A 25,563-nucleotide genomic window follows, 5' to 3' on the forward strand; every position below is an offset into this window, starting at 1 on the left:
CCCAGTAGATAGTTTTTATTTCAAAAAAGAAAAAAGGTCTACTTCAAGATTACTCTGATAGAAGTTTGGAGGCTAATGGATTAGAATCAAGATAAATTAAGGTTTCATTTTGGATTCAGGCTGTCAACTATTAATTTTGGGGGAAAAAAAAAAAAGCTAATCCAACTAGAATCGAGTTTAAAAGGGTACAACTACATACAGGCTTACTAGGCAGAGTCTGTTTCAGAAGGTAAGGCTCTGGAAAGCTCAAGAAGGATAAGATGATAATGAGAGATGACTAGTTAGTTGGAATACGTAAACAATAAAGAATACATAGCTGGAAAAAGTCTAAAATGAGGATGTCTATTTCACTTTAAGGTATTACTTTTAATTACTTCTAACCCATAGCCGATGCACTTAGTACTTTACTAGACTTCAGCAGGAAAAACACTTTAGAGCAGAGCTTCTCAATATGCACATAAATCACTTCAGGATATTGGCTACACACTTCTAATAATACACATCAGTTAGACCTTTATCCTGTGTTCTGGTATACTATCTTAAACAGGTTTTCTATGTTCAATATAATCAGCTTTTTCACCTACTTTAGAAAGCCCATTTAATGATTTCATATTCAGAGTTGATATTACACACTAGATCCTAAGGATGCATGACATGGAGTATTATTTTGTTGAAAAATAAAAAGGCAGCTATCTGTGAGCCCCATTCAAACTGGATCTGCACATTAATATAGAGTTATTATTGTCCTGTACACAGTAACTCCTTTAGAGAGGTAGTAAACTCTTGTTGAGCATTCTTAACTGGACACTGAGAAAGTAGACTCTACATAAAACACTATATCATATTGAACTGTATTTGCCAGAGTTTGTCCTTTTGTTTTAAGCAACTTCAGTTCAGTTCGTTCATTTAAGTTGCTCAGTTGTGTCCGAGTCTTTGCAACCCCATGAATCGCAGCAGGCCAGGCCTCCCTGTCCATCACCAACTCCCGGAGTTCACTCAGACTCACGTCCATCGAGGCGGTGATGCCATCCAGTCATCTCATCCTCTTTCGTCCCCTTCTCCTCCTGCCCCAATCGCTCCCAGCATCAGGGTCTTTTCCAATGAGTCAACTCTTCGCATGAGGTGGCCAAAGTACTAGAGTTTCAGCTTTAGCATCATTCCTTCCAAAGAAATTCCAAGGCTGATCTCCTTCAGAATGGACTGGTTGGATCTCCTTGAAGTCCAAGGGACTCTCGAGAGTCTTCTCCAACACCACAGTTCAAAAGCATCAATTCGTAGGCACTCAGCTTTCTTCACAGTCCAACTCTCACATCCATACATAACCACTGGAAAAACCATAGCCTTGACTAGACAGACCTTGTTGGCAACGTAATGCCTCTGCTTTTTAATATGCCATCTAGGTTGGTCATTGGAGAAGGCAATGGCACCCCACTCCAGTAACTTTTGCCTGGAAAATCCCATGGACGGAGGAGCCCGGTAGGCTGCAGTCCATGGGGTGGCTAAGAGTCGGACACGACTGAGTGACTTCACTTTCACTTTTCACTTTCATGCACTGGAGAGGGAAATGGCAACCCACTCCAGTGTCCTTGCCTGGAGAGTCCCAGGGAAGGGGGAGCCTGGTGGGCTGCCATCTCTGGGGTCGCACAGAGTCAGACATGACTGAAGCGACTTAGCAGCAGCAGCAGCAGGTTGGTCATAACTTTCCTTCCAAGGAGCAACCGTCTTTTAATTTCATGGCTACAATCACCATCTGCAGTGATTTTGGAGCCCCCCCAAATAAAGTGTGACACTGTTTCCACTGTTTCCCCATCTATTTCCCATGAAGTGATGTGACCAGATGCCATGATCTAAGTTTTCTGAATGCTGAGCTTTAAGCCAACTTTTGCACTCTCCTCTTTCACTTTTATCAAGAGGCTTTTTAGTGCCTCTTCACTTTCTGCCATAAGGGTGGTGTCATCTGCATATCTGAGGTTATTGATATTTCTCCTGGTAATCTTGATTCCAGCTTGTGCTTCTTCCAGCCCAGCGTTTCTCATGATGTACAATGCATATAAGTTAAATAAGCAGGGTGACAATATACAGCCTTGACGAGTTCGTTTTCCTATTTGGAACTAGTTGGTCTGTTGTTCCATGCCCAGTTCTAACTGTTGCTTCTGACCTGCATACAAATTTCTCAAGAGGCAGATCAGGTGGTCTGGTATTCCCATCTCTTTCAGAATTTCCCACAGTTTATTGTGATTCACACAGTCAAAGGCTTTGGCATAGTCAAAAAAGCAGAAATACATGTTTTTTCTTGAACTCTCTTGCTTTTTCCATGATCCAGCGGATGTTGACAATTTGATCTCTGGTTCCTCTGCCTTTTATAAAACCAGCTTGAACATCTGGAAGTTCACGGTTCACATATTGCTGAAGCCTGGCTTGGAGAACTTTGAGCACTACTTTACTAGTGTGTGAGATGAGTGTGACTGGGTTGTAGTTTGAGCATTCTTTGGCATTGCCTTTCTTTTGGGATTGGAATGAAAGCTGACCTTTTCCAATCCTGTGGCCACTGCTGAGTTTTCCAAATTTGCTGGCATACTGAGTGCAGCATTTTCACAGCATCATCTTTCAGGATTTGAAATAGCTCAACTGGAATGCCATCACCTCCACTAGCTTTGTTCGTAGTGATGCTTTCTAAGGCCCACTTGACTTCACATTCCAGGATCTCTGGCTCTAGATGAGTGATCACACTATTGTGATTATCTTGGTTGTGAAGATCTTTTTTGTACACTTTTTCTCTGTATCCTTGCCACCTCTTCTTAATATCTTCTGCTTCTGTTAGGTCCATACCATTTCTGTCCTTTATCCAGCCCATCTTTGCATGAAATGTCCCTTTGGTATCTGATTTTCTTGAAGAGATCTCTAGTCTTTCCCATTCTGTTGTTTTCCTCTATGTCTTTGCATTGATCGCTGAGGAAGGCTTTCTTATCTCTCCTTGCTATTCTTTGGAGTTCTACATTCAAATGGGAATATCTTTTCTTTTCTCCTTTGTTTTTGGCTTCTCTTCTTTTCACAGCTATTTGTAAGGCCTCCCCAGACAGCCATTTTGCTTTTTTGCATTTCTTTTCCATGCGGATGGTCTCAACCCCTGTCTCCTGTACAATGTCACGAACCTCTGTCTATAGTTCATCAGGCACTCTATCAGATCTAGTCCTTTAAATCTATTTCTCACTTCCACTGTATAATCATAAGGGATTTGATTTAGGTCATACCTGAATGGTCTAGTGGTTTTCCCTACTTTCTTCAATTTAAGTCTGAATTTGGCAATAAGGAGTTCATGATCTGAGCCACAGTCAGCTCCTGGTCTTGTTTTTTGCTGACTGTATAGAGCTTCTCCATCTTTGGCTGCAAAGAATATAATCAGTCTGATTTCGGTGTTGACCATCTGGTGATGTCCATGTGTAGTCTTCTCTTGTGTTGTTGGAAGAGGGTGTTTGCTATGACCAGTGCGTTCTCTTGGCAAAACTCTATTAGCCTTTGCCCTGCTTCATTCCGTATTCCAAGGCCAAATTTGCCTGTTACCCAGGTGTTTCTTGACTTCTTACTTTTGCATTCCGGTGCCCTATAATGAAAAGGACATCTTTTTTGGGTGTTAATTCTAAAAGGTCTTGTAGGTCTTCAAAGAACCATTCAACTTCAGCTTCTTCAGCATTACTGGTTGGGGCACAGACTTGGATTACTGTGATACTGAATGGTTTGCCTTGGAAACAAACGAACAGAGATCATTCTGTCATTTTTGAGATTGAATTCAAGTACTGCATTTCGGACTCTTTTGTTGACCACGATGGCTACTCCATTTCTTCTAAGGGATTCCTGCCCACAGTAGTAGATAAAGTGGTCATCTGAGTTTAATTCACTCATTCCAGTCCATTTTAGTTCGCTGATTCCTAGAATGTCAAAACTCACTCTTGCCATCTCCTGTTTGACCATTTCCAATTTGCCTAGATTCATGGACCTGACATTTCAGGTTCCTATGCGATACTGCTCTTTACAGCATTGGCCCTTGCTTCTATCACCAGTCCCATGCACAACTGGGTATTGATTTTGCTTTGGCTCCATCCCTTCACTCTTTCTGGAGTTATTTCTCCACTGATCTCCTGTAGCATATTGGGTACCTACCAACCTGGGGAGATCCCCTTTCAGTATTCTATCATTTTGCCTTTCATACTGTTCATGGGGTTCTCAAGGCAAGAATACTGAAGTGGTTTGCCATTCCCTTCTCCAGTGGACCACATTCTGTTAGACCTCTCCACCATGACCTGCCTGTCTTGGATGGCCCCACACAGCATGGCTTAGTTTCACTGAGTTAGACAAGGCTGTGGTCCGTGTGATTAGATTGACTAGTTTTCTGTGATTATGGTTTCAGTCTGTCTGCCCTCTGATGCCTCTCACAACACCTACCATCTTGCTGGAGTTTCTCTTACCTTGGACGTGGGGTATCTCTTCACGGCTGCTCCAGCAAAGTGCAGCTGCTTTAAGCAACTTCGTTGCAGTAATTTGCAGCCTCAGAACAAAAATATATGTTATCCTAACAACTCTCCAAGACAAACATATTGTGTCCATTTTACTTATGAAACAATAGGCTTAGAGAAGCTAAATCCTTATTCCAGGATGCACAGCTAATAATTCGACTGAGTTTTTTAAAACTACATTTGAATAATTCACTTAAAGCTTTCAGTTATATTCTGCTAGAAACTATTATAATTTTTATACTTACATATAAAGATTATATTCTGCTACAAACATAAATAAACTATTGTATCTGAATAATTCACTTAAAGCTTTCAGTAATATTCTGCCTCATGAAGAATGTTTAATGCCATATACCGTTCATAAATCTGGGATATGTTTGAGGTTACATGGGGAAATAAACCATGCAAATTTTTTAACTATGAAAATTTAACTAAATATTTGCCATATAAAGAGAATTTTTACTGGGGAAAAAAAATCAAGGCTTCAATGAGTTTAAAACCAACATAATTCTAGTTGAAAGTATAATCTTCCACATCATCCTAACAGACTACCTAACATAAAAGGAAAAAAGCATAACTGTTAAGTGTACTACCTTAAATGTATACATTTTATGACAATAAGTATACAAACAATATAAGGAACAACTATAAACCAAAATAAGTATCTGCTGCTTCCATTTCTACTACCTGTAATTTTTTTCTAATAGCAACTAAGTACCTTTTAGCATCTAGTGCTTCAAACTTTTTAAAAATACAAAGAGGGAGACCATCTTCACAGAAGATAATAATCTATCTTCACTCATCAAAGAGCATTTAAACAGCCTGTTTTAAACTATGCAGTTCATACTAGTGTTATTTCTCATTCCTATCTCTACTCAACTTGCCAATATCCATTATTACATCAAAAAGCCCTGTATGATTTCAAGACCGCCTGAGTCTTACATCTTTAGTGAAAACTAAATTATCTCTGTGATTACTGAACATGAGGACACTCTAAAAACCTACCCCTACCCCAACAAAACACACACATGCAAAAATAAGAATTCACAACCGTCATAAAGCTTTTCCAAGTGCAGTATTCTACAGAGTATGATCTTGAAACACTCCTCAGACAATACAGTACAGTCAAATAATGCTTTAATGTAGAAATGTAGGATGTTAAAATAATTTTTTAAACAAGAAAGTAGCTAGTATTCAAATAAATTTATCTATAAAACAGAAAGAAACAAAGCCACTCAAATTAAATTACTCATTTTGTTGAGATCAGGATACAGCTGACCCTTGACCAACACAGAGGCTGGAAGCATTGACCCCACCATAAACATATGTATAAATTCTGACTTTCCTCAAACTTAATTACTAATAGTCAGACTGCTGTTGACCAGAAGCCTTAACAGTAACATAAAGAGCTGACAGACACATGTACACAAGTATATTTTTTACTGTTTGGTGGTCGCTAAGTTGTGTCTGACTCTTTGGGACTCCATGGACTGCAGCATGCTAGGCTACCCTGTTCTTCACTATCTCCCTGAGTTGGCTCAAACTCATGTCCATTGAGTCAGTGATGCCATCCAACCATCTCATCCTCCGTCGCCTGTTTCTCCTCTTGCCCTCAATCTTTCGCAGCATCAGGGTCTTTTCCAATAAGCTGGCTCTCCACATCAGGTGGCTAAAGTATTGGAGCTTCAGCTTCAGTCCTTCCAATGAATATTCCATTGAATATTCTGATTTCCTTTAGGATTGACTGGTTTGACTTCCTGGCTGTCCAAGGGACTCTCAAAGAGTCTTTTGCAGCACCACACCTCAAAGGAATCTCTTTGGTGGTCAACCTTATTTACAGTCCAACTCTTGCATCTGTACATGCAAGAAAAACTATAGCTTTGACAACAAACCTTTGTCAGCCAAGTGATGACTCTGCTTTTTAAGTACACTGTCTAGGTTTGTCATAGCTTTTCTTCCAAGGAGCAAAAGCCCTTTAATTTCATGGCTGCAGTCACCATCTGCAGTGATTTTGGAGCACAAGAAAATAAACTCTGCCACTGCTTCAACTTTTTCCCTATCTATTTATTTGTATGAAGTAATGGGGCCAGATGCCATGATCTTAGTTTTCTGAATGCTGAGTTTTAAGCCAGCTTTTTCACTCTCCTCTTTCACTTTTATCAAGAAGCTCTTCAGTTCCTCTTCACTTTCTGCCCTAAGGGCGGTATCATCTGCATATCTGAGGATACTGATATTTCTCCACGCAGTCTTGATTCCAGCTTGTGCTTCATCCTGGTCAGCATTTCGCATGATGTACTCTGCATATAAGTTAAATAAACGGGGTGACAGTATACAGCCTTTCCCAATTTGGAACTAGTCTGTTATTCCATGTCTGGTTCTAACTGTTGCTTCTTGAACTGCATAAACATTTCTCTGGAGGCAGGTAAGGTGGTCTGGTTTTCCCATCTCTTGAAGAATTTTCCACAGTTTATTGTGATCCACACAGTCAAAGGCTTTGGTGCAGTCAATAAAGGAGAAGTATATTTTTTCTGGAACTGTCTCGCTTTTTTGATGATACAATGGATGTTGACAATTTGATCTCTGGTTCCTCTGCTTTTTCTAAATCCAGCTTGAACATCTGGAAGTTCACGGTTCATGTACTGCTGAAGCCTGGCTTGGAGAATTCTGAGCATTACTTTGCTAGCGTGTGAGATGAGTGCAATTGTGTGGTAGTTTGAGCATTCTTTGGCATTGCCTTTTTTGGGGACTGGAATGGAAACTGACCTTTTCCAGTCCTGTGGCTACTGCTGAGTTTTCCAAATTTGCTGGCATACTGAGTGCAGCACTTTCACAACATCATCTTTTAGGATTTGAACAGAAACAATCCATGTATAAGCAGACCTGAGCAGCTCAAACCTGTGTTTTTCAAGGGTCAACTGTACTCTTCAAAGCTGTGGAGCATGGTCTTAACTTTCTTATTTCTAATTTATTGGAGAGCAAATAAAATCCCAAACAACTCTAATATAATCTAGTCTGTGGTTAACTTGGTACAAAAAAACCCATAAAGGAAAGATAATAATTCTAAGGGAGAGGATCACTACGTTAAATAAAATAAGTAAGTCAACAGCATTATAATCATTATACTGCAATCACTGGTTTACTTGTCTGTATTTACCACAAAAAAAGTCAAATTTGATGATGGTGGGCAGAATGTTTTCTTCACCAGTGTCTCTAAAGTCAAGTACAGTATGCCATGTAGGTATTTGACACTGGTTGAATAAGTTTATTAAGTGAATTAAGTAAAATAAATTAGGTAAAAATTTTGATCAGACCTCAAAATTCTTAAATGGAGGCCAGAAACAAAACAAAAACAACAAAACTACACATAAAAGAGAAACATAAAATAGGTATTAGTTTCAGTATAATAAACTTATTACTATTCTATTAATTAAAATAGCATCTGATCAGTTTAAATTTAAAAATCAGTAATAAAATATATTAAGAGATCCTTGAAGTAAAAACTATTTAATTGAGATTAAAAGTCAATTGCAAGCAAGTAAAAAATGCCAATATACTGACATTCAAAGTCACTTTCACCACCAACTCATAATAGGCTAAGTTATATTTTACCACAATTTTATAAGAAGTTTACAAACATTCTAAACTCAGGGAATAGGAAAAGATCCTTTATTTAGTCAGAGAAGTAGTAGACAGAAATAAAAGCATTCTTCAAGGAGCAGTGTCATATCTTGGAATAAACCAGATAGACCTGGGCTCAAAATTTTTGTTCCTTACTAACTTGACAACTACTCTTTGCGACCCCATGGACTTGTAGCCTAACCAGGTTCCTCCGTCCATGGGATTTTCCAGGCAAGAATACTGGAGTGGGTTGCCATTTCCTTCTCCAGGAGATCTTCCCGACCCAGGGACTGAACCCAGGTCCCCCACATTGCAGGCAGAGCCTACAATCTGAGCCACCAGGGAAGATCCCTTGACAACTACAAGCAAGTTATTTGAGCGCTTTGAGAATGAAGTTTTATTTGTGTGTGTAGTATGAAAGAGAAGTCAAAGTTAATCTCTCCCTGTCTGGATACTAAAGTGCTCCAGTTCAACTTAACTGAAAAGACTATCCTTCCCAAACACACTAGAATGGCACCATGGCCACAAATCAGGTAACCAAACAAGCAGGTCTATTTCTGGGTCCTTGATTTCACCAATCTGTTTTCTCTACCCTTGTGCCAATACCACAATTTTAGTTACTGTAGTTTTAATAAGTTTGATATCCAGCAAATTTATTAAATTTTAAATTTGTTCTTGAAGACTGTCTTGATTAATCTTGGCTCTATTTTTCTATCTACATGAAATAAATCACCTTGTCAGTTTCTTTAAAAAGCTGAAAAACCCTGAGTGTGCTAAATCTGTATATCAATTATAAGACAGTTGCTATCTTTACAATACTGAGTCTTTCAAACCACAAACATGACATGGTCTCTTATTTGCTTTCTTCAACTTCAGTCAGTGCTTTATAGTTTACAGTGTAAAGATCTTGCCCTTCTTCCACTGGACTTATTTCTGGTTAAGGAAACAGTCTTATATAAAAATACCCTAAACATTTAGTCAATTCTCCATATCACCCCATGCGACCCATGCTACTTTCATTCTTAAAGTTTATTTGGCTAATAAAGATGCAGGTTTCTGACGAAGCACATCTGCCTATATTTTAAGAGTTAGTTTCCTGATCCTATTTTACTTAAAGTACATTATTTAGGGCATAAACAGTGAAATAATATAAGTTCTTGGTAAATTTTTGATAAACTACAATAATTTTTAAGACACATGAAGACTTATTTGATATCGGTAAGAAGGAAAGGTAGATAAACAATTGAGGGAGGAGATGAAATGCAAATATGAAGGAAAGCTAGTGGCAATAAATAAAATGTAAAACAACCAAATGATAGTAAATAACAATATACAGAATTATAGCCAACAAAATTAAAGCCTCCAATTTGCAAAATACAAATCAAGGGAAAGAGTATTTTAAAATATATACAAAAAGAGATCAGACTTTCCTATTTTCTCTCATTCCATAAGCTTTTTTTTTTTTCCCCCCAAAATTAAAAAATTTAAAACATGCAATGGTAAGCAGACTTCAGGTAAATGGAAAGAAAAAAAGGCAGGAAGAAAAAAAAATCCATTAGTAACATGACAGGAGACAACATCAAAGGCTCATATAACCCATATCCAGGAATTATGAGTCAAAAAGATGTGTGAATTGGAGTAACCCCTAATGTAAACTATGAATTGTTGCCAAGTGGTCGCTCTCTCCAGGTGAGTACTACTGGAAATTTCAGTGGGATAATCATTTTAAAATGAGTTTAGCATCTGGCTGCTAGGTATTTAATGTCAAGAGAATCCCCATAATCATCATGACAAGCAAAAACTGCTGTCATACAATTCCAAATCAATCACCTCCTCATTCGAACTATTTTAAACAGGCCCAAGTGATTCTGATATGGTAAACCACTGAATAGGATCATCAAGCATTTTCTAGTCTCAAATCTGAGATTATCTTAACTGAATTAACTGGAGAAAACATTTTTCAGTCATCAGAAGCACAAAGTCACAGATAACATAATTAAAGGATAAGGAACAAAATATAAAGCCAAAACTTAATCACTGGGACCCCAAACCAGAACTCAGACTAATGAATTTGTATACAGAAATGAAACATAAAATAATAAATTCTTCTACATAAGTAATAATTAATAGAATTTCTTCACAACATATCTCATACTCATAAACAAATAAGTGACTTTTAGACACACCAGTGGGTTGAAGCAGTGCGTTCATTTAAACTATCATGAGAACCTGTAAATAACATTCCGTTTCAAGCTGAATATGCTGTCTTATCTATTCAGTCCTATATTGTATAATATATTCAGTTCCTGAGTCACCTGCCTTATGAGTAACACATACTCTTTTTCAAAGAGTAGATAATCCTGACCTGCCTCTTGAGAAACCTATATGCAGGTCAGGATGCAACAGTTAGAACTGGACATGGAAACAACAGACTGGTTCCAAATAGGAAAAAGAGTACGTCAAGGCTGTATATTGTCACCCTGCTTATTTAACTTATATGCAGAGTACATCATGAGAAACACTGGGCTGGAAGAAGCACAAGCTGGAATCAAGACTGCCGGGAAAAATATCAATAACCTCAGATATGCAGATGATACCACCCTCATGGCAGAAAGTGAAGAACTAAAGAGCCTCTTGATGAAAGTGAAAGAGGAGAGTGAAAAAGTTGGCTTAAAGCTCAACATTCAAAAAACTAAGATTATGGCATCTGGTCCCATCTCTTCATGGGAAATAGATGGAGAAACAGTGGAAACAGTGTCAGACTTTATTTTTGGGGGCTCCAAAATCACTGAAGATGGTGACTGCAGCCATGAAATTAAAAGACGCTTACTTGGAAGGAAAGTTATGACCAACCTAGACATCATATTCAAAAGCAGAGACATTACTTTGCCAACAAAGGTCCATCTAGTCAAGGCTATGGTTTTTCCCGTGGTCACGTATGGATGTGAGAGTTGGACTATAAAGAAAGCTGAGCGCCAAAGAATTGATGCTTTTGAACTGTGGTGTTGGAGAAGACTCTTCAGAGTCCCTTGGACTGCAAGGAGATCCAACCAGTCCATCCTAAAGGAGATCAGTCCTGGGTGTTCACTGGAAGGACTGATGCTGAAGCTGAAACTCCAATACTTTGGCCACCTGATGCGAAGAGCTGACTCATTGGAAAAGACCCTGATGCTAGGAGGGATTGGGGGCAGGAAGAGAAGGGGATGACAGAAGATGAGATGGCTGGATGGCATCACCAACTCGATGCACATGAGTTTGGGTGAACTCCAGGAGTCGGTGATGGACAGGGAGGCCTGGCGTGCTGCGATTCATGGGGTTGCAAAGAGTTGGACATGACCGAGAGACTGAACTGAACTGAAACTGGACTTTAAAAATGTCTAGATAAGAGCTTTTCTATGAATCTCAAGAATGACTGAAAAATGAAAGGGATCTAGAAGCCTAGTAATCTTTTACAGACATTTAAAAAATCACATAACTTACACCAGTGTTAAATATAATTTGAGAGGCTGATTAGAATCCTGTTATTGGCATACTTTGTAAAACTGTTTAGTTGATTATCGAACAGTGGAACAGAAAAAATAGTAACAGGAGTTAGAACAATGTTCCAGCTTCAGTGCTGTCATTTATGGGTTTGGTCAAGCTTTTGGGGCTCACATGACCAATAACTGTCTCTTTAATGGGCATATTATTCAGCCACTCTATGTTAACAATTAGAATGAAATGAAATCATGAATATGAAGGTGCTTTAGAAAACTACCAAATGCTATTCAGTTCGGAGAAGGCAATGGCAACCCACTCCAGTGTTCTTGCCTGGAGAATCCCAGGGATGGTGGAGCCTGGTGGGCTGCCTGCCGTCTATGGAGTCGCACAGAGTCGGACACGACTGAAGAGACTTAGCAGCAAGCAGCTTTTCAGTTACAGGGAACTTGCTACTTAAAGAGTACTTTCAACGAAAACTTCAAAATAATTCATATTGTTTTCTGCTTCAAGGACCATATATGAAACTCAGCAAAATTGCAGATAGCCTTAACAACTGATTTGGCTATTCTTGTTTTAACTCTTAAACATCTCATTCTGAGAAAAGTAGATGACCAAATTTGCTAAAGGTCAGCAATTTCAACAGATAAACTACCACTAAGCAGGAAAAATGACCTTAGAAGTTTATATTACCCTGTCTACATTTCATATAAAATTTTCTGTGATTAGAAGACAGGTTACAAAGTTTTTAAATCTATTGCACTATTTGATTGCTGAATACACTATTTGATTACTGAATACATGATATTAACAAAACTTTAATAGTTACCTTCAAATTAACTAATTTCCCAGAGCTCATAGCTGTCATTAAGACTTTTTGGCGCCCTTTTCTTAGGGAAAAAAATAAGCCAGTTCAAAAATGAAGAGGTACAGAGAAGAAAACCATTTGTTTGTCAAACCCTAATAAAAATACAGAATACTACTTTATACCCAAGAAGTTCCATATCAATCTAAATATTATAAGAGTAAAGATTAAATAAGAAATCATTAACATGGCAGGAGGAGAAGGGGACGACAGAGGATGAGATGGCTGGATGGCATCACTGACTCGATGGACGTGAGTCTCAGTGAACTCCGGGAGTTGGTGATGGACAGGGAGGCCTGGCGTGCTGTGATTCATTGGGTCGCAAAGAGTCGGACACGACTGAGTGACTGATCTGATCTGATCTGATTGTAAACATTTACTCAAAGAAGAAAAACAAAGGAAACAAGAAAGGAAACAACTAGTTTCTAACTAAACTAGTTAGCTAGCTCCAGGTAGACGAACAATGTAAGACTGGAAATATTTCATCTTCTTTTACTGGGAGTGAACTATCTCAAAATAAGAGACTGACTTCTATCATAGAGAATAATTTAAAACACAACTACTGGTAGAAGATTTTTTCTTTTAACTCTATAAATTAATGTAAATAATTCATTTAATATTCAATGCTGAACATAAAGCCCAGAATTTGACATAGTTTTTTGCATTTCAAAATAAAAACCACTAATCTTAAAGTTGTTCTCTTTGCTTGTTCTTTTCCACTTGCTTCTCTGACCAGTGTTTTAAGTGCTTTTAACAAGTTATGGTCAAGGAGGAGTACCAATCTGCAGGGACTCCAAATGGCTAAAGACAGTAATATAGGATCAAAAAAAGGTATAAAAAGTGTTATCTTCCAGACTACAATGGACTGAAACATATCAACAATCCTAAAAGCTATCAATTTACACTACAATTACCTACAGTGTATGATGATTTAAACACAAAAACAAAAAACCCCTACAAGTCACCTTCAGAAGTTGCTAAGGCATCAACTTATTAAGTTACAAAATACAGGGGAAAAAATTAAGCATTATCCTGATTCCTATATGAACTATGTATTTCAGGGTTAACCTCACAATCAATGAAAGTTCTTTTCCACAGAAAAATTCCAGTTAACCAATGCAAAAAGAGTGACAGAGTTAGAAAATCACAATTTTGCAATCTCTGAAGAAATATTCAGGTGATGATGAAAGGTTGCTAAGCTGTTAAGTGGATCTGGCTGATGGAAACAACCAGATCATGGAAACAACCTTACATGGAAACAACCAGATATATGTCTCCTGATATGGTGCAGCAGAACTATATAACCAAATAACAAAGCAAACAACAAGATCAAAGCACTAAATTTAATTCCATTTTATAGAAAATTCAGAGAACAGAGGAACGCATTAAATACCATGAGGAAGAATTCATCAAAGTCAAGAATGTGGGATATTCAATAGGACAAAGTTTCTTTCACAAATATATGTAGAGAAGAAGAAGAAAAAAAAGAGGATGGAAAAATGGTTCCATATCAAAAGACATATCAAACAAATAAAGGACCTTATTTGGACCTTGAGCTAAACACAACAACTGTAAAAAGACATTTAAGTCAATTAGGGAAACTAGAGTAATGAGAATTATAAATGTTAAAAGGTATGATTTTGATATTGTGGCTATAAATGTTTTTTAAAAAGGAATCTCTTAGAAATTTCACATTATAATATGGAATATAAAATTACTTTTTCATGTTTCTGACTTCAGTATATTTAAAAAGGCTGCAAATCTTAACAAAAATGTTTTAGGTTATAAAAATATGGAACAACCAAAATCTATCAGTTGAAATACTGATTGTTCAATCACAAAGTGACTACTAGTCATCCTACTAAAAATATTTATGTTGATGAAATTACAACTATTTTTTTTTGAAATTACAACTATTTTTAAAAAATGAAATATCTCCTTGAAAACCAGAAGCACACAATGTTGTTATTAGCTTTTTCTGTGAATCAACGTCTTAACATCTCATAAGAAAATCAACTGGAACTAATTAATTCCAGTCAATTTTAATGAAATGGAAAATTTATCTCTATTTTATAGTATTATATTCTTAGTGTGTGACCACAGTAAGATTATTCTTTAAATAGCTATGCAAATTCATTCCTTAGGTATTTTATAAATCAGCAGCCTTGATAGCCTAATTTATGGCATAATCCACTTCAGGAATACACAATTTAAAATATATTTTTTAGACCAGAGAGGATGTAAGTCTTGCATCATGAGTCAATGATATGAAAGTGAAGGACAGATTATTTTCATGAACACTATGTGAAGAGCAAATTTATGAAATCTACTGAATTATTTCAACTTGGCAGGGTCTATTCCTTCTTACCAAACAAGGCTGCTAGTTATAATATGACTAAAGCTAAAAGAAACTAGGGAATCTCAAAAGAAAAAAATCTACAGACAATTTCAATCAGAGGTGTATTAAAAAATACCAGATTTCAAGGTGAAGCTAACCTAAGGAGTTAAGCTTATACTGTGGGTACAAAAGTATTAGAGTACAATGTAGAACTCCTGGCCCACACGATTACGTCTCATAACTGACTAGAATTCATTCCATAAGCATTTATATGCCTTGATTCTTTATAGTAAAAAAAATCTAGATTGTGGTTTAACTAGAGACATCTAAAAGGTCATTATAATCCATTTTCTAAGCAAGTTATGTAGTATAATAATGCCATTTACACAGGCACTAAAGCACAACATAAGCAGTTAACAGTTGACAGAAACCTGATCTGAAACTTACCTATGAAAAAAATGACAGGACATGACAAATATAATCTTAACGAATAAAACACAAAACTATTATGAAATGTCTATTCTTAGGTATGTTTTGCTCCAAATTTTGGTGTCAATTTCAAAGTCTCAAAGGCATGTTTTAAATGGGAGCAGTAGGAGTGGGTCTGAACAGAAATAATAAAAATCAAGAACTGAATAGTTACTATGACTGAGAAAAGATAAATGAAGGAAGGCGGTAGACTAAAAACTGGTTAAGTTTACACAAACAGTGCTACAAAGCAGGTCTGAGGACCCCACTCAAATAAATTAATTGGCTGCATATAGTTAATATCCCCAAAAGAGCAAAGGCTCAGAACTGGGGTGGAGGACCAATCTTTTTAAAAAAGAAATCTAGCCCACTTTGTAATAACATAAACCTAAATGATGATCACTGTTAAAAATTCCTTTGTTACATGGACACTTAACTACATTACTAAGCTTTTGGGAAAAACAGCTATAGCCTTATGACTGGGTGAGGGGCTCAAACATAATCACTAACTTATATTTGCTTACAAAAGCAAGCATTACTTTTTAACTCACAAGCTGATTAATATCTTTCCAAGCATATATAAAAATCAGCAATAGAACTCCTCAATTTTAAGTTGAAATGACTAAAATCAGAAATATCCAAAACCTAATTTTAATAAAATACTTTGAAGAGACAGAGATTCGTACACAGCCTCTGATATCCAAAAACCCCTCAAAATATCCTGTTAACTACATGGATAAATACTTCTTGGAGCAGGAAAAAGGTAACCACCAATTCAAATAATACTGGGTTGGGGGCAATTTTAATATACAGATATAAACCAAAGTTCTAAATGTCCCAACTATAAGGGTACATAAAGCCTAGAACATTTTTTCTTAAACCACATATTCAAAAGTAACAGAAGTACATGGACCAAACCCATACATAGTAAGATTCTCTAACTCACAAACATACTCAATTCATATACCCTGATATAACCCTTTGGTAAAAGGCCAAAGCAAAGACCATCATACTAAACTAAATTATTTAAAGTTTAATTTAACTATGTGACTAACATTTTGCTTTTGGTGTGCACAAACTTTTGATGGTGAAATTTATTTCACTATCACATATAAATAACTGACTTTTCAGATGAACTAAAACACACACAAATTAAAAGCACAGACGAGAAAAAACACACCACTGTATTTCATAAAAGGAATAAAAAATACAATAGGGGTCTTTACCTTACTGTACATCAGACCCTCACTTTGAATTTTCACAAAAGTAGAACTTTTTCAAAAGGATAATATCTAAAAGCAAAAGCAATTTGGCATGTTTTATCCAACATTAAATATTTTACACATATCATAAAACATACACACAAACACACTTACATGTATACATACGAATAAAAAGGGTTTTGGTTTTTTTTTTTACCTAAATGCAAACTGGATGAGGATCCATGTGATGAAAGTGATGGCGGTGGCGTAAGTGAATGTCCTGGAGTTTGGCTTGGCAGAGGCATGCCTATTGGACTTGGAGAGGAGGAAAATCCCAGACTATTGTAAAATGGTTGCCCTATGGGTGCTAGGCTGCTACTAGATCTTTTGTACAAGTCAGAGCTAGTAGATAGAGACTCTCTCCTTGTGGCACTACTACTTGCAGAACTGCCAACTGAAGAAGAAATAAAAAAAACCCTAATTACATACAGTGTTAACTGAATAAAACCTATCCCCAACTCTTGCTGGGAAATAACAGAGTGATCACAATAATTATTTTTAGAAACATAACAGAGAAGATAATTACTGTGATAACTATATATACTGTGATAACTATATATACTAACTTATTAATCATAAAAGGGTATAAATGCACCCCAGGAAAATGACCAAATATTTAAGAGCAGTCATATGTTCATTATTTCACACATATTTACCACTGACACATATGATTTCTGTGCTTTAATACCCTGGTATGATTTATAAACCCTGAAATTTTAAGTTGTCTGCTATGCTAGAGATTAAATTCCATTAAGGTTATATTTTGGTAGTATCCTAACCTTTGGAACCAAGTTCTTAGACTTCAACCCAATGCCAAGAAAAGAATATTAATAAACAGAATATTAATACATTTCCCTTGCCATTCACATTTGATTTGGGTTCCAGCTTGTGTTCAAACCACAGTCCTTTAAGTCCATATTGGCCCGAATATTAGTCATCTGTGAAATACAGTGGCAGCTTATTCCTCAGTACTTTTCACACTACACATTCTCCTGATTCTTCAACAGCTAAATTACAAAATACACATGGAAAAACCAAACTTTAACTGCTAGCTCTCTGTTTTCAACCAAAGACATGCATTCACTTACCCCTCAAGATCTTCCATTCTTAAGATGATAGTCTGGCCTTGTAAACTGCTTACTCAGGTAAAGATATTACATTCCTTACTGTACTACATAACAATTTTTTGTTTTTCACTTAATCCCCAATTCAATTATTAACTTTCTAGTCCTTTTTATCCCTTTATATTTTATAAAATCATAAAAGAATGGTAGGTTCACATTACCATGTAGCTATGCAACCCGAGATCTGGCTATTAATCAACATATATTTGGATAATCAAATTATTTACAAAGTGTTTTTAAAAGGGTTGTCCAAAACTCCGAATTCTCAAGTCTCACTTATAGCCTGTATTTTCAAGTACGTTTTTTTTTTAACTATCTCTAAGCCTTTTAAACTAAATCCTTTTATAGTCAAGATAATAATTACATTTTTTAACCTATAAAGTTTTTAGAGGACAAGCTCTATATTCGGACCAATATGGTTAATTCTTTTAAAGAAAATTTTAAGAGGTCAATTATAAATAGGTCATAAGGGTATAGATTAAAGAGAAAAATTAAGCAGAGCACATGATGGTAGACCAAGGTAAGCTTATTAATACAGACAGAAAACTTAATTACACTGGTTTTACCAAAACAAAAATCCTATAAAGGAAAAATACCAGGCTTATACTACTGTATTAAGCAAAATATTAAATAAACAGTATTCAACCTTTTAAACCAGTGAATGTGGTTTCTGAAGGACTGATCAGGTTTTAATGAAATTCTCACTTTTTAAGATATATTATAGGGAAATACTAAGTAACTATATGCATTTTTAATACAACAAATAAATACTACTGTAAGAATGGTTTTGGCAAAATTGTCAATGTATGCTATATTAACTATGCTAATTTAAAAGGACACTGTCAAAGTGATTTTTCTAAAACATGGCTACATTTGTAATTTCTATTTATTTCAGAAAACATTTAACTGACAAGGAAAAAGACAAAAGCCCTCTAAATGAGAGCAGCAGCACTATCATTCCCCTGGCAAATCATCAAAGAAACCATAGTTTTGACACATGCAATATCATTTTCCTCTAAAAAGGAAAAGCCAAGCAAAACATTTAAAAGTAATTCAGAAACAGCTTTATTTTAAACGTAAACAAGCTGGCTTCTTAAATTTTACTATCTGCCTAAACTATCTGCAACAGTATGACTATAAAACAGAAAACAAAATATCCCTAAAATATTTAAGAGGCTAGACAACAACAATGAAGTCACTAATCAAATATCAATTGTGGATAAAATGTTAAATCACGAACTTTCAACTGTAAAAGAAAATTTTAAATAACAGGTTGTAGAAATGGTGATTTAATCTCTATATTACAATGGCTAAACTTCCTGGCGATCTGAGTTATAAACCAGGGTATTTAACTAACACTGTTAAAGTATTAATAATTTCACCATATGGGTAAGAGAGTGACTGTGTACATGGTACTGTATATGTACATGGGCATATAAGCATATTTCAGATTTCATATAGGGATGCAATTGCCATAATGTGAAACGGTAATGGGTAGATTTCGAAGGGTATGTAAGTGCAGCACTTCCACTCACAAAATGTCCAAGAGGAGGGAGATGGTAGGTTTTTTACTGGTATTTAGGGATAGCAATTGTTAATGTCCTCTGAAGCAAGGTGAAACAGAGGTACCCCAAGCTGGAAATCAGAATGGAGTAAAGCAATGCTCATAAAGAAGGGAGAATGAAGATGATAATTTTTTGGCAGAGGCATCGCAGGGGACAACTACAGAGAACAAAATGTTGATGACTAATCAGCTCCTGAATACAGCAGGAAGGGTCTTAACAAATAAAGAAACAGGGGAATTTGGGAGTATACCAGACTATCAGTGACATTTTATTATTACAAAGGGAACAGGATATTTATCTTTTCTCTATTTTTCCTGTATTATTTTCGGCCTACAAATCTACAGAAACTAGTTATTTCCACAAAAGTTTTTTTTTAATTATCTGTTCTTTTGATTTGCTTCAGCAATCTAGGATTATCTGGGGCAACTGCTTGTCAACCGTTAGAAACAAAAAATGAGTCTATGAGAGTGCCTGGGCTACATATTAAAATAGTAAGCTCCAAAAGTAATGAAACAGATCAAATAGGAAAATTAAAAGACTGAATAGTCTCTATGTTCACTAGATTTTTCCTGAGAAGTTCCCATGCCCATTCTTTAGGCAATTTTTTTATTAGGTAAATACGATATTTCCTTTTTGTATCTCATTATATCAAAAAAGAACTATGCACCTAAAAGTTAATAGGTGTTCTGGACCATCCCTATTAAAAACCTTCAAAGAGTTAAGAAGATACTTTCTTAGAAAACTGGCAAAAATAGTTAGTAATGACTGGCATGTGTTAGTTTGGCCATTTTTTCACACCAGAAAAGAATATAATTTCATGTGGCAGGAAAACAGATGAGAAGCAGATTTTAAGACTCAAGGACACCAGAGAAATAAAACATTTCTTGAGGTGTGAATAAATGTCCCTTATAAAGAAAAGGCTGTCCAATTATACCAAGAGAATGAGAGTAAGCTGTTTTTCCCCTAACGTTTCCTGAACACTCTGAAAACACCAGAGACTAATAATACATGTGTCAACAGGGTGTCAAGGTGGGCCTCTTCTGATTTCAGCTCTTTCTCAGTTACAAAATCAGCTTCTATGGGTACATTATTTATTTTGTGAAGCTATTTAAAATTTGGATTTCTTAAGTATTATGCATAAAACTAGGATACGAGGTAGGGGAGTCTTTTTAAATGTATTTTTAGTGATAAAGGCTAAGTTGTTTAACCTAAAATAAAGATAGGCATCCTTATCATAGGGGCTTCTGTTTAGAACATTTCATTATATTTTATTTTTATATATTATACCAAATAGGGACCATAAATATTCATTAACATTTAATCAGAATAAATCATCTGATGAGCACACAGATAATTATTATTTTAAAATATCAGAAACTTAAGATGGCAAAGTTTTTACTGCCTCTAACATTAATATTATAGGGAAAAGGGAAGAGCTAGTAACAAGCATATTTATTAGCCCAAACAAATCTTACTAAAACAAAAATTACAGTAGTATAATTCTTAAGGCCAGGGGAAAATATATTATATTTGAGTAAAGAATGGGCTGCTTGAAATGGGTTAAACATTCATAAACACTGCAAGAGGTTTCCTTCTGTCTACAAAACTAAACCAATAAACCTGTCCTTTCTACACTACTAGCTATTGTTCATATTAATATTAAAAACAAATACATGTACCTCATGTCCACTTAGCAGAGTACACTAATCTTAAAAAGAAACTTACCTGATGAACCAAATCCACTGAGGGCTGAGCCTATAGCAGCACCCAAAGAGCTACTGCTTCCAAAGCCAAGAGATGTACTTCCACCAGGCTGGCCAGGTCCGTGAGAAAATAAAGAACTGCTCTGGGAGCTGTTAGTCAGAGAAGTGCTCCCATAAAATGAATTAGACTGCAGATTAGTGCTTGGCTGCTGCTGCTGCTGCTGCTGCGGTGGTGGCTGAGTGCCAATTGGCCGGAACAGACCATTTGTGCTGCCTGTGAGACTATTTGCAGTTCCTCCAGCTGCTGCTGCCGCTGCTATAAAATAAATTTCAGACACTTCTTAAAACTACCCAGAAAACCATTTTCTATTTTTAAAATATCTCAAACACCACCAGAAAATTATTACCCCAGAAAATGTCAGTTACACTTACCAGCTTGTGCTGCTGCTGAACTAATTAAAACAGGTGTTGGAGCCATTAATCGAACTGGAGCTCCAAGGCCAGTTCTTGCTCCAGGGCCAACCACTAAGGCACCAGTCTGATCATAATAGGCAGTTGGAGCTAGTACTTGATAGCCTAGATAATAGCAAAATAAATGTTTACCAATGAAAACATTAATATAGAAAGCATGTTATTTACTTTCTCCCACAGTTGTTTTTATCAACCAGCAAACATAGCTATTTTTATTGTGAATATAAAACCATTAGTTACTATATAAAAAACAAACACATCTGAGAAAGTATTACTAAGTAAAAGAAAATCTAACAAAGCCTAAATAAATGTTTTCCCTAAATTTTGACAGCGATGCCTCTTGCTTATGGACCACGGAATGATGAGACATAGTCTTTGCTTTTGAAACTGTAAGTAATCAAGGGCTGATGCTTGAAAATTATTACCACCAATTAGTTCTCCTGAGAGGAGAATGGATAAAAACTAAGGGAAGTGAGGGAAAACAGTAGGCAATTTTAGTAAATTTCTAAACCAAGTGCCTCATTGATAGCATTCCCTTAGATTTTCATTTGCAAGCAATCCTTTAAAGATAAAATCATGATATAAACAGGTAACTTAAAATCATAAAGTTTAACAGTCAATTTGTAAAGGTTCTCAAAAGCTAGAGTCTGAATAAAAATAACTTAGGCATTCGTTGTATTACAGCCTTGACCATAAGGGAGGTGACAATTTGCACTGTTCAGAATTATAGGAAGAGTAGTTTCTCTCTTCACAGACTTTCTCAGTTCTTCATCTGAACCACAGAACAGAAAAGTGACTTTTTTGCCAATTTACTCAAAGATGATCCAAAATAACAAATACCACTCAAGATGCATGGGACAGAAGTTATCTATCTCTCTATATATCTACCTCTCCCTATATATAGATATACATACACACATACAGTGGATACTTTAAGGCAACAGGTTTATTCTCTCCCAGGACTCAGGTTGAGAAAGGCTGTCTTATATAGTAACAAAGACTCAGGCTCAAAAGTGTGAGGACCACGTGCAAAAATGTACTAGCAACCTCGGATATTTTTAAATTTAAACACCACCTTCTAAACTAGGATCAAAACTTTCACATGTAAAGGCTGTTTTAATAAAATGCAGTAACTCTGATTCACAATTGCAGCTTTATTACAATGGATATGAATTAGGAGGACCAGCCAAATGAAGGGCTGCACAGGGCAAAATATAGGAGGGAATGACCTCTCCTCTCAGGAGAACTAATTGGTAATAATTTTCAAAGACCTCTCCTCATACAATGAACATAATAATTTGAGAAGGTTATCAGATATCCAACTGTAACTGTCATATAGAATATGCAAGTCTGGAGTTTAATAGAGAGGTTCAGGTTGGATTTATAAATAAGGGAGTGGTCAATATAAGCATGTTATTAGCTGCTAAAAATAATCCAACCACCAAGAAAATAAAAGGGTAGGGTACTTCACATTAAGAGGCTGGAGAGAGGAGGAACCAAGGAAAAGACCGAGAGGAAACAGCCAGGAAGAAATAAACCAAATCGGAACACAGGGGTCTCCTGGAGGCCAAAGAAAAAAGAATTTGAATGAAGACTGAGCGATTAACAATGAGAAATGCTGCTAAAAGGCATTAAGAGTTGAGAACCAGACTAATGAATTTAACAATATGGAAGTCATTCTGGTAAGGATGATAGTCAGTGTGGTGAGTTTAGTAAAGAATGGAAGAACTGTAACAAGTACAGAAATGCTTTTGAATTTTGCTGTAAAAAGGACCAGAGGGGAGCTACAGAAAAGGGGCTGAGAATAAATTTTTTCTTTACCAGAAAATGTTCTTGTTTAGCAGAACATTATACTTCTTAAGTGTGTAAAACATTTATTATTGTGAAATAAAACATAAAAAGTGCAAAAATCAAAAGTACATTATAATGATTACAACACAAAAAAGTATAACCTCCATGCAAGTCAAGAATAGAAATAGAAAACTGCCTGGCACCCACCTCTTATAAGTCCCTGCTCTACCACAATCTTCTCTTTCCCTTTGTTGTTTAATCGCTAGGTCATGTCCGACTCTTTGTGACCCCATGGACTTGTAGCCCGCCAGGCTCCTCTGTCCATGGGATTTCCCAGGCAAGAATACTGGAGTGGGTTGCTATTTCCTTCTCCATTTCTCCAGGGGATCTTCAGAGTTACACAACATCCTACTTTCCATAAATGGTCTCTCTCTAAACAATTATTTGGTTTGAATTATTTAAAAAATTTTACATACAATTCATCCATGTTGTTATAGTAGACTTTGTTTCCATTTTCACTATTGTGTAGCACCTCACTAAACAAATACCATGATAAATTTATCCATTCTACATTTACACTGTTCCCAGTTTGGGACCACTGCCAACAGTACTGCCATAAACATTTTCATATGTGTATACTGGTGTATTCTGTGTACATATTTCTCTAACCTAAGATGTATAGCAGCTGACACCCTGAGTTAAAGGGTATGTGTATTTTCAAACTTTGGTAATAATGCCAAACTGCCTTCAAAGTGGTTGTGCAAATTTACACACTTAACCACCTTGGTATTAAGAGTTCCCATTGCTCCATGACTTTAAAAATACTTGATGAACTATCAGACTTTTAAAAACTGGCCAATCTGAAAGACAGGCAGAAGCATTCGGTTGCGGTTTTGACTTTCTTTCCTCAGAAGGAAGTTGGGTGTCCTTTCATATGCTAATTGTGCCTCTGCATTTCCTCTTGGGAAAACGACTCCTCAAAGTTTCTCTCACCCATTTTCCTACTGGCTGTATTTTGTTATTGATTTATTTTTAATTTATTTATTCTGTAAAATAATTTTATTTTTGGCTGTGCTGGGTCTTTGCTGCTGCAAGAGCTTTTCTCTAGTGGCGTGAGGCTTTTTCTTTGTAGTGGCTTCTGTTGAGGAGCATGAGCTCTATGGCATGAGGTCTTCAGGAGCTGCAGCTCAAGGGCTCAATGGCTGTGCCTCCCAGTTTCTACAACACAGGCTCAGCATCTGTGGTGCACGGAGTTGAGGCGCTCCGAGGCATATGGGATCTTCCCGGATGAGGGATTGAACTAGTGTCTCTTACACTGGCAGGCAGATTCTTTACCACTGAGACACCAGGGAAGCTCTCTTATTGATTTATAATTCCTTATGTATGCTATAATTCAAGTGTTCCACAGTTTCCTTTTCCATTCCTAGCCTGACCTGTCATTCTCTTTCTGGTGACTTTTGAAGTAATGGGTTCAAATTTATTATTTCTTTTATTTTCATAACAAAATTTCCCTATATTATCTTCTAATAACCTTTAAAACTCCACCTTCCCACACAGGTCTAAAATCTAAAACGTAAATGATTAATGAACACAGGGTAAGTCACAGATCCCAATTTGAACAATTTGTTGCTTAAAGAATCAATTTTCTTTCTTTCACCTTATTTATAAAACAAGTTCTTCCCCCTTATCGTTTTTTGCTGTGTTTTTTTTTTTCGCTACTAATTAGGTAGGTGTCGATTTCTTTTGGGATCTCATTTTTGGGGTCTCTATGTCTCTCCGTGGAGTAATTCCACTGCAGCTTTAGAGTAAAATTTTACCCTAGAGTATAAGTCAGAATAGACCAAGTCCTTTTACTCATTTTTGTCCTTTAGTAAGAGTATTGTGGCAAATCTTGACTCGGCATTTTCCTTAAATTTTAGTATCAGCTGTCAAAAAAGGCCACAGTAAAAACCCATTGGGCTCTGATTGGAAATGCATTGAAACTATAGGTTAATATGGGAAGAAGTGACATGTTTAAAGCATTGAGTTGCCCAATGGTATTTAGGTCTCCTTGAACAAAGCTAGTGGAGGTGATGCAATTCCAATTGAGCTATTTCAAATTCTAAAAAGATGATGCTGTGAAAGTGCTGCACTCAACATGCCAGCAAATTTGGAAATCTCAGAAGTGGCCACAGGACGGGAAAATGTCAGTTTTTATTCCAGTCCCAAAGAAGGGCAATGCCGAAGAATGTTCAAGTTCAGTTCAGTTCAGTCCAGTCACTCAGTAGTGTCCAACTCTTTGCGACCTCATGAATCGCAGCACACCAGGCCTCTCTGTCCACCACCAACTCCCGGAGTTCACTGAGACTCACGTCCATCGAGTCAGTGATG

At 36.4% G+C, this 25,563-nt stretch overlaps 1 protein-coding gene across 1 annotated transcript in view; it reads right to left on the reverse strand.

The window, feature by feature from the left end:
* The window catches only part of PUM2 (pumilio RNA binding family member 2), a 115,898-nt gene that overhangs the window by 14,765 nt on the left and 75,570 nt on the right, over positions 1-25,563 (reverse strand). Inside the window, 2 exon segments of the mRNA XM_070379166.1 lie at positions 20,954-21,247; positions 21,364-21,507. Coding sequence (XP_070235267.1) covers positions 20,954-21,247; positions 21,364-21,507 — 438 coding nt within the window.

This window comes from Bos mutus, chromosome 11, assembly GCF_027580195.1.
Source record: "Bos mutus isolate GX-2022 chromosome 11, NWIPB_WYAK_1.1, whole genome shotgun sequence".
NCBI classification, from domain to species: Eukaryota; Metazoa; Chordata; class Mammalia; order Artiodactyla; family Bovidae; genus Bos; species Bos mutus.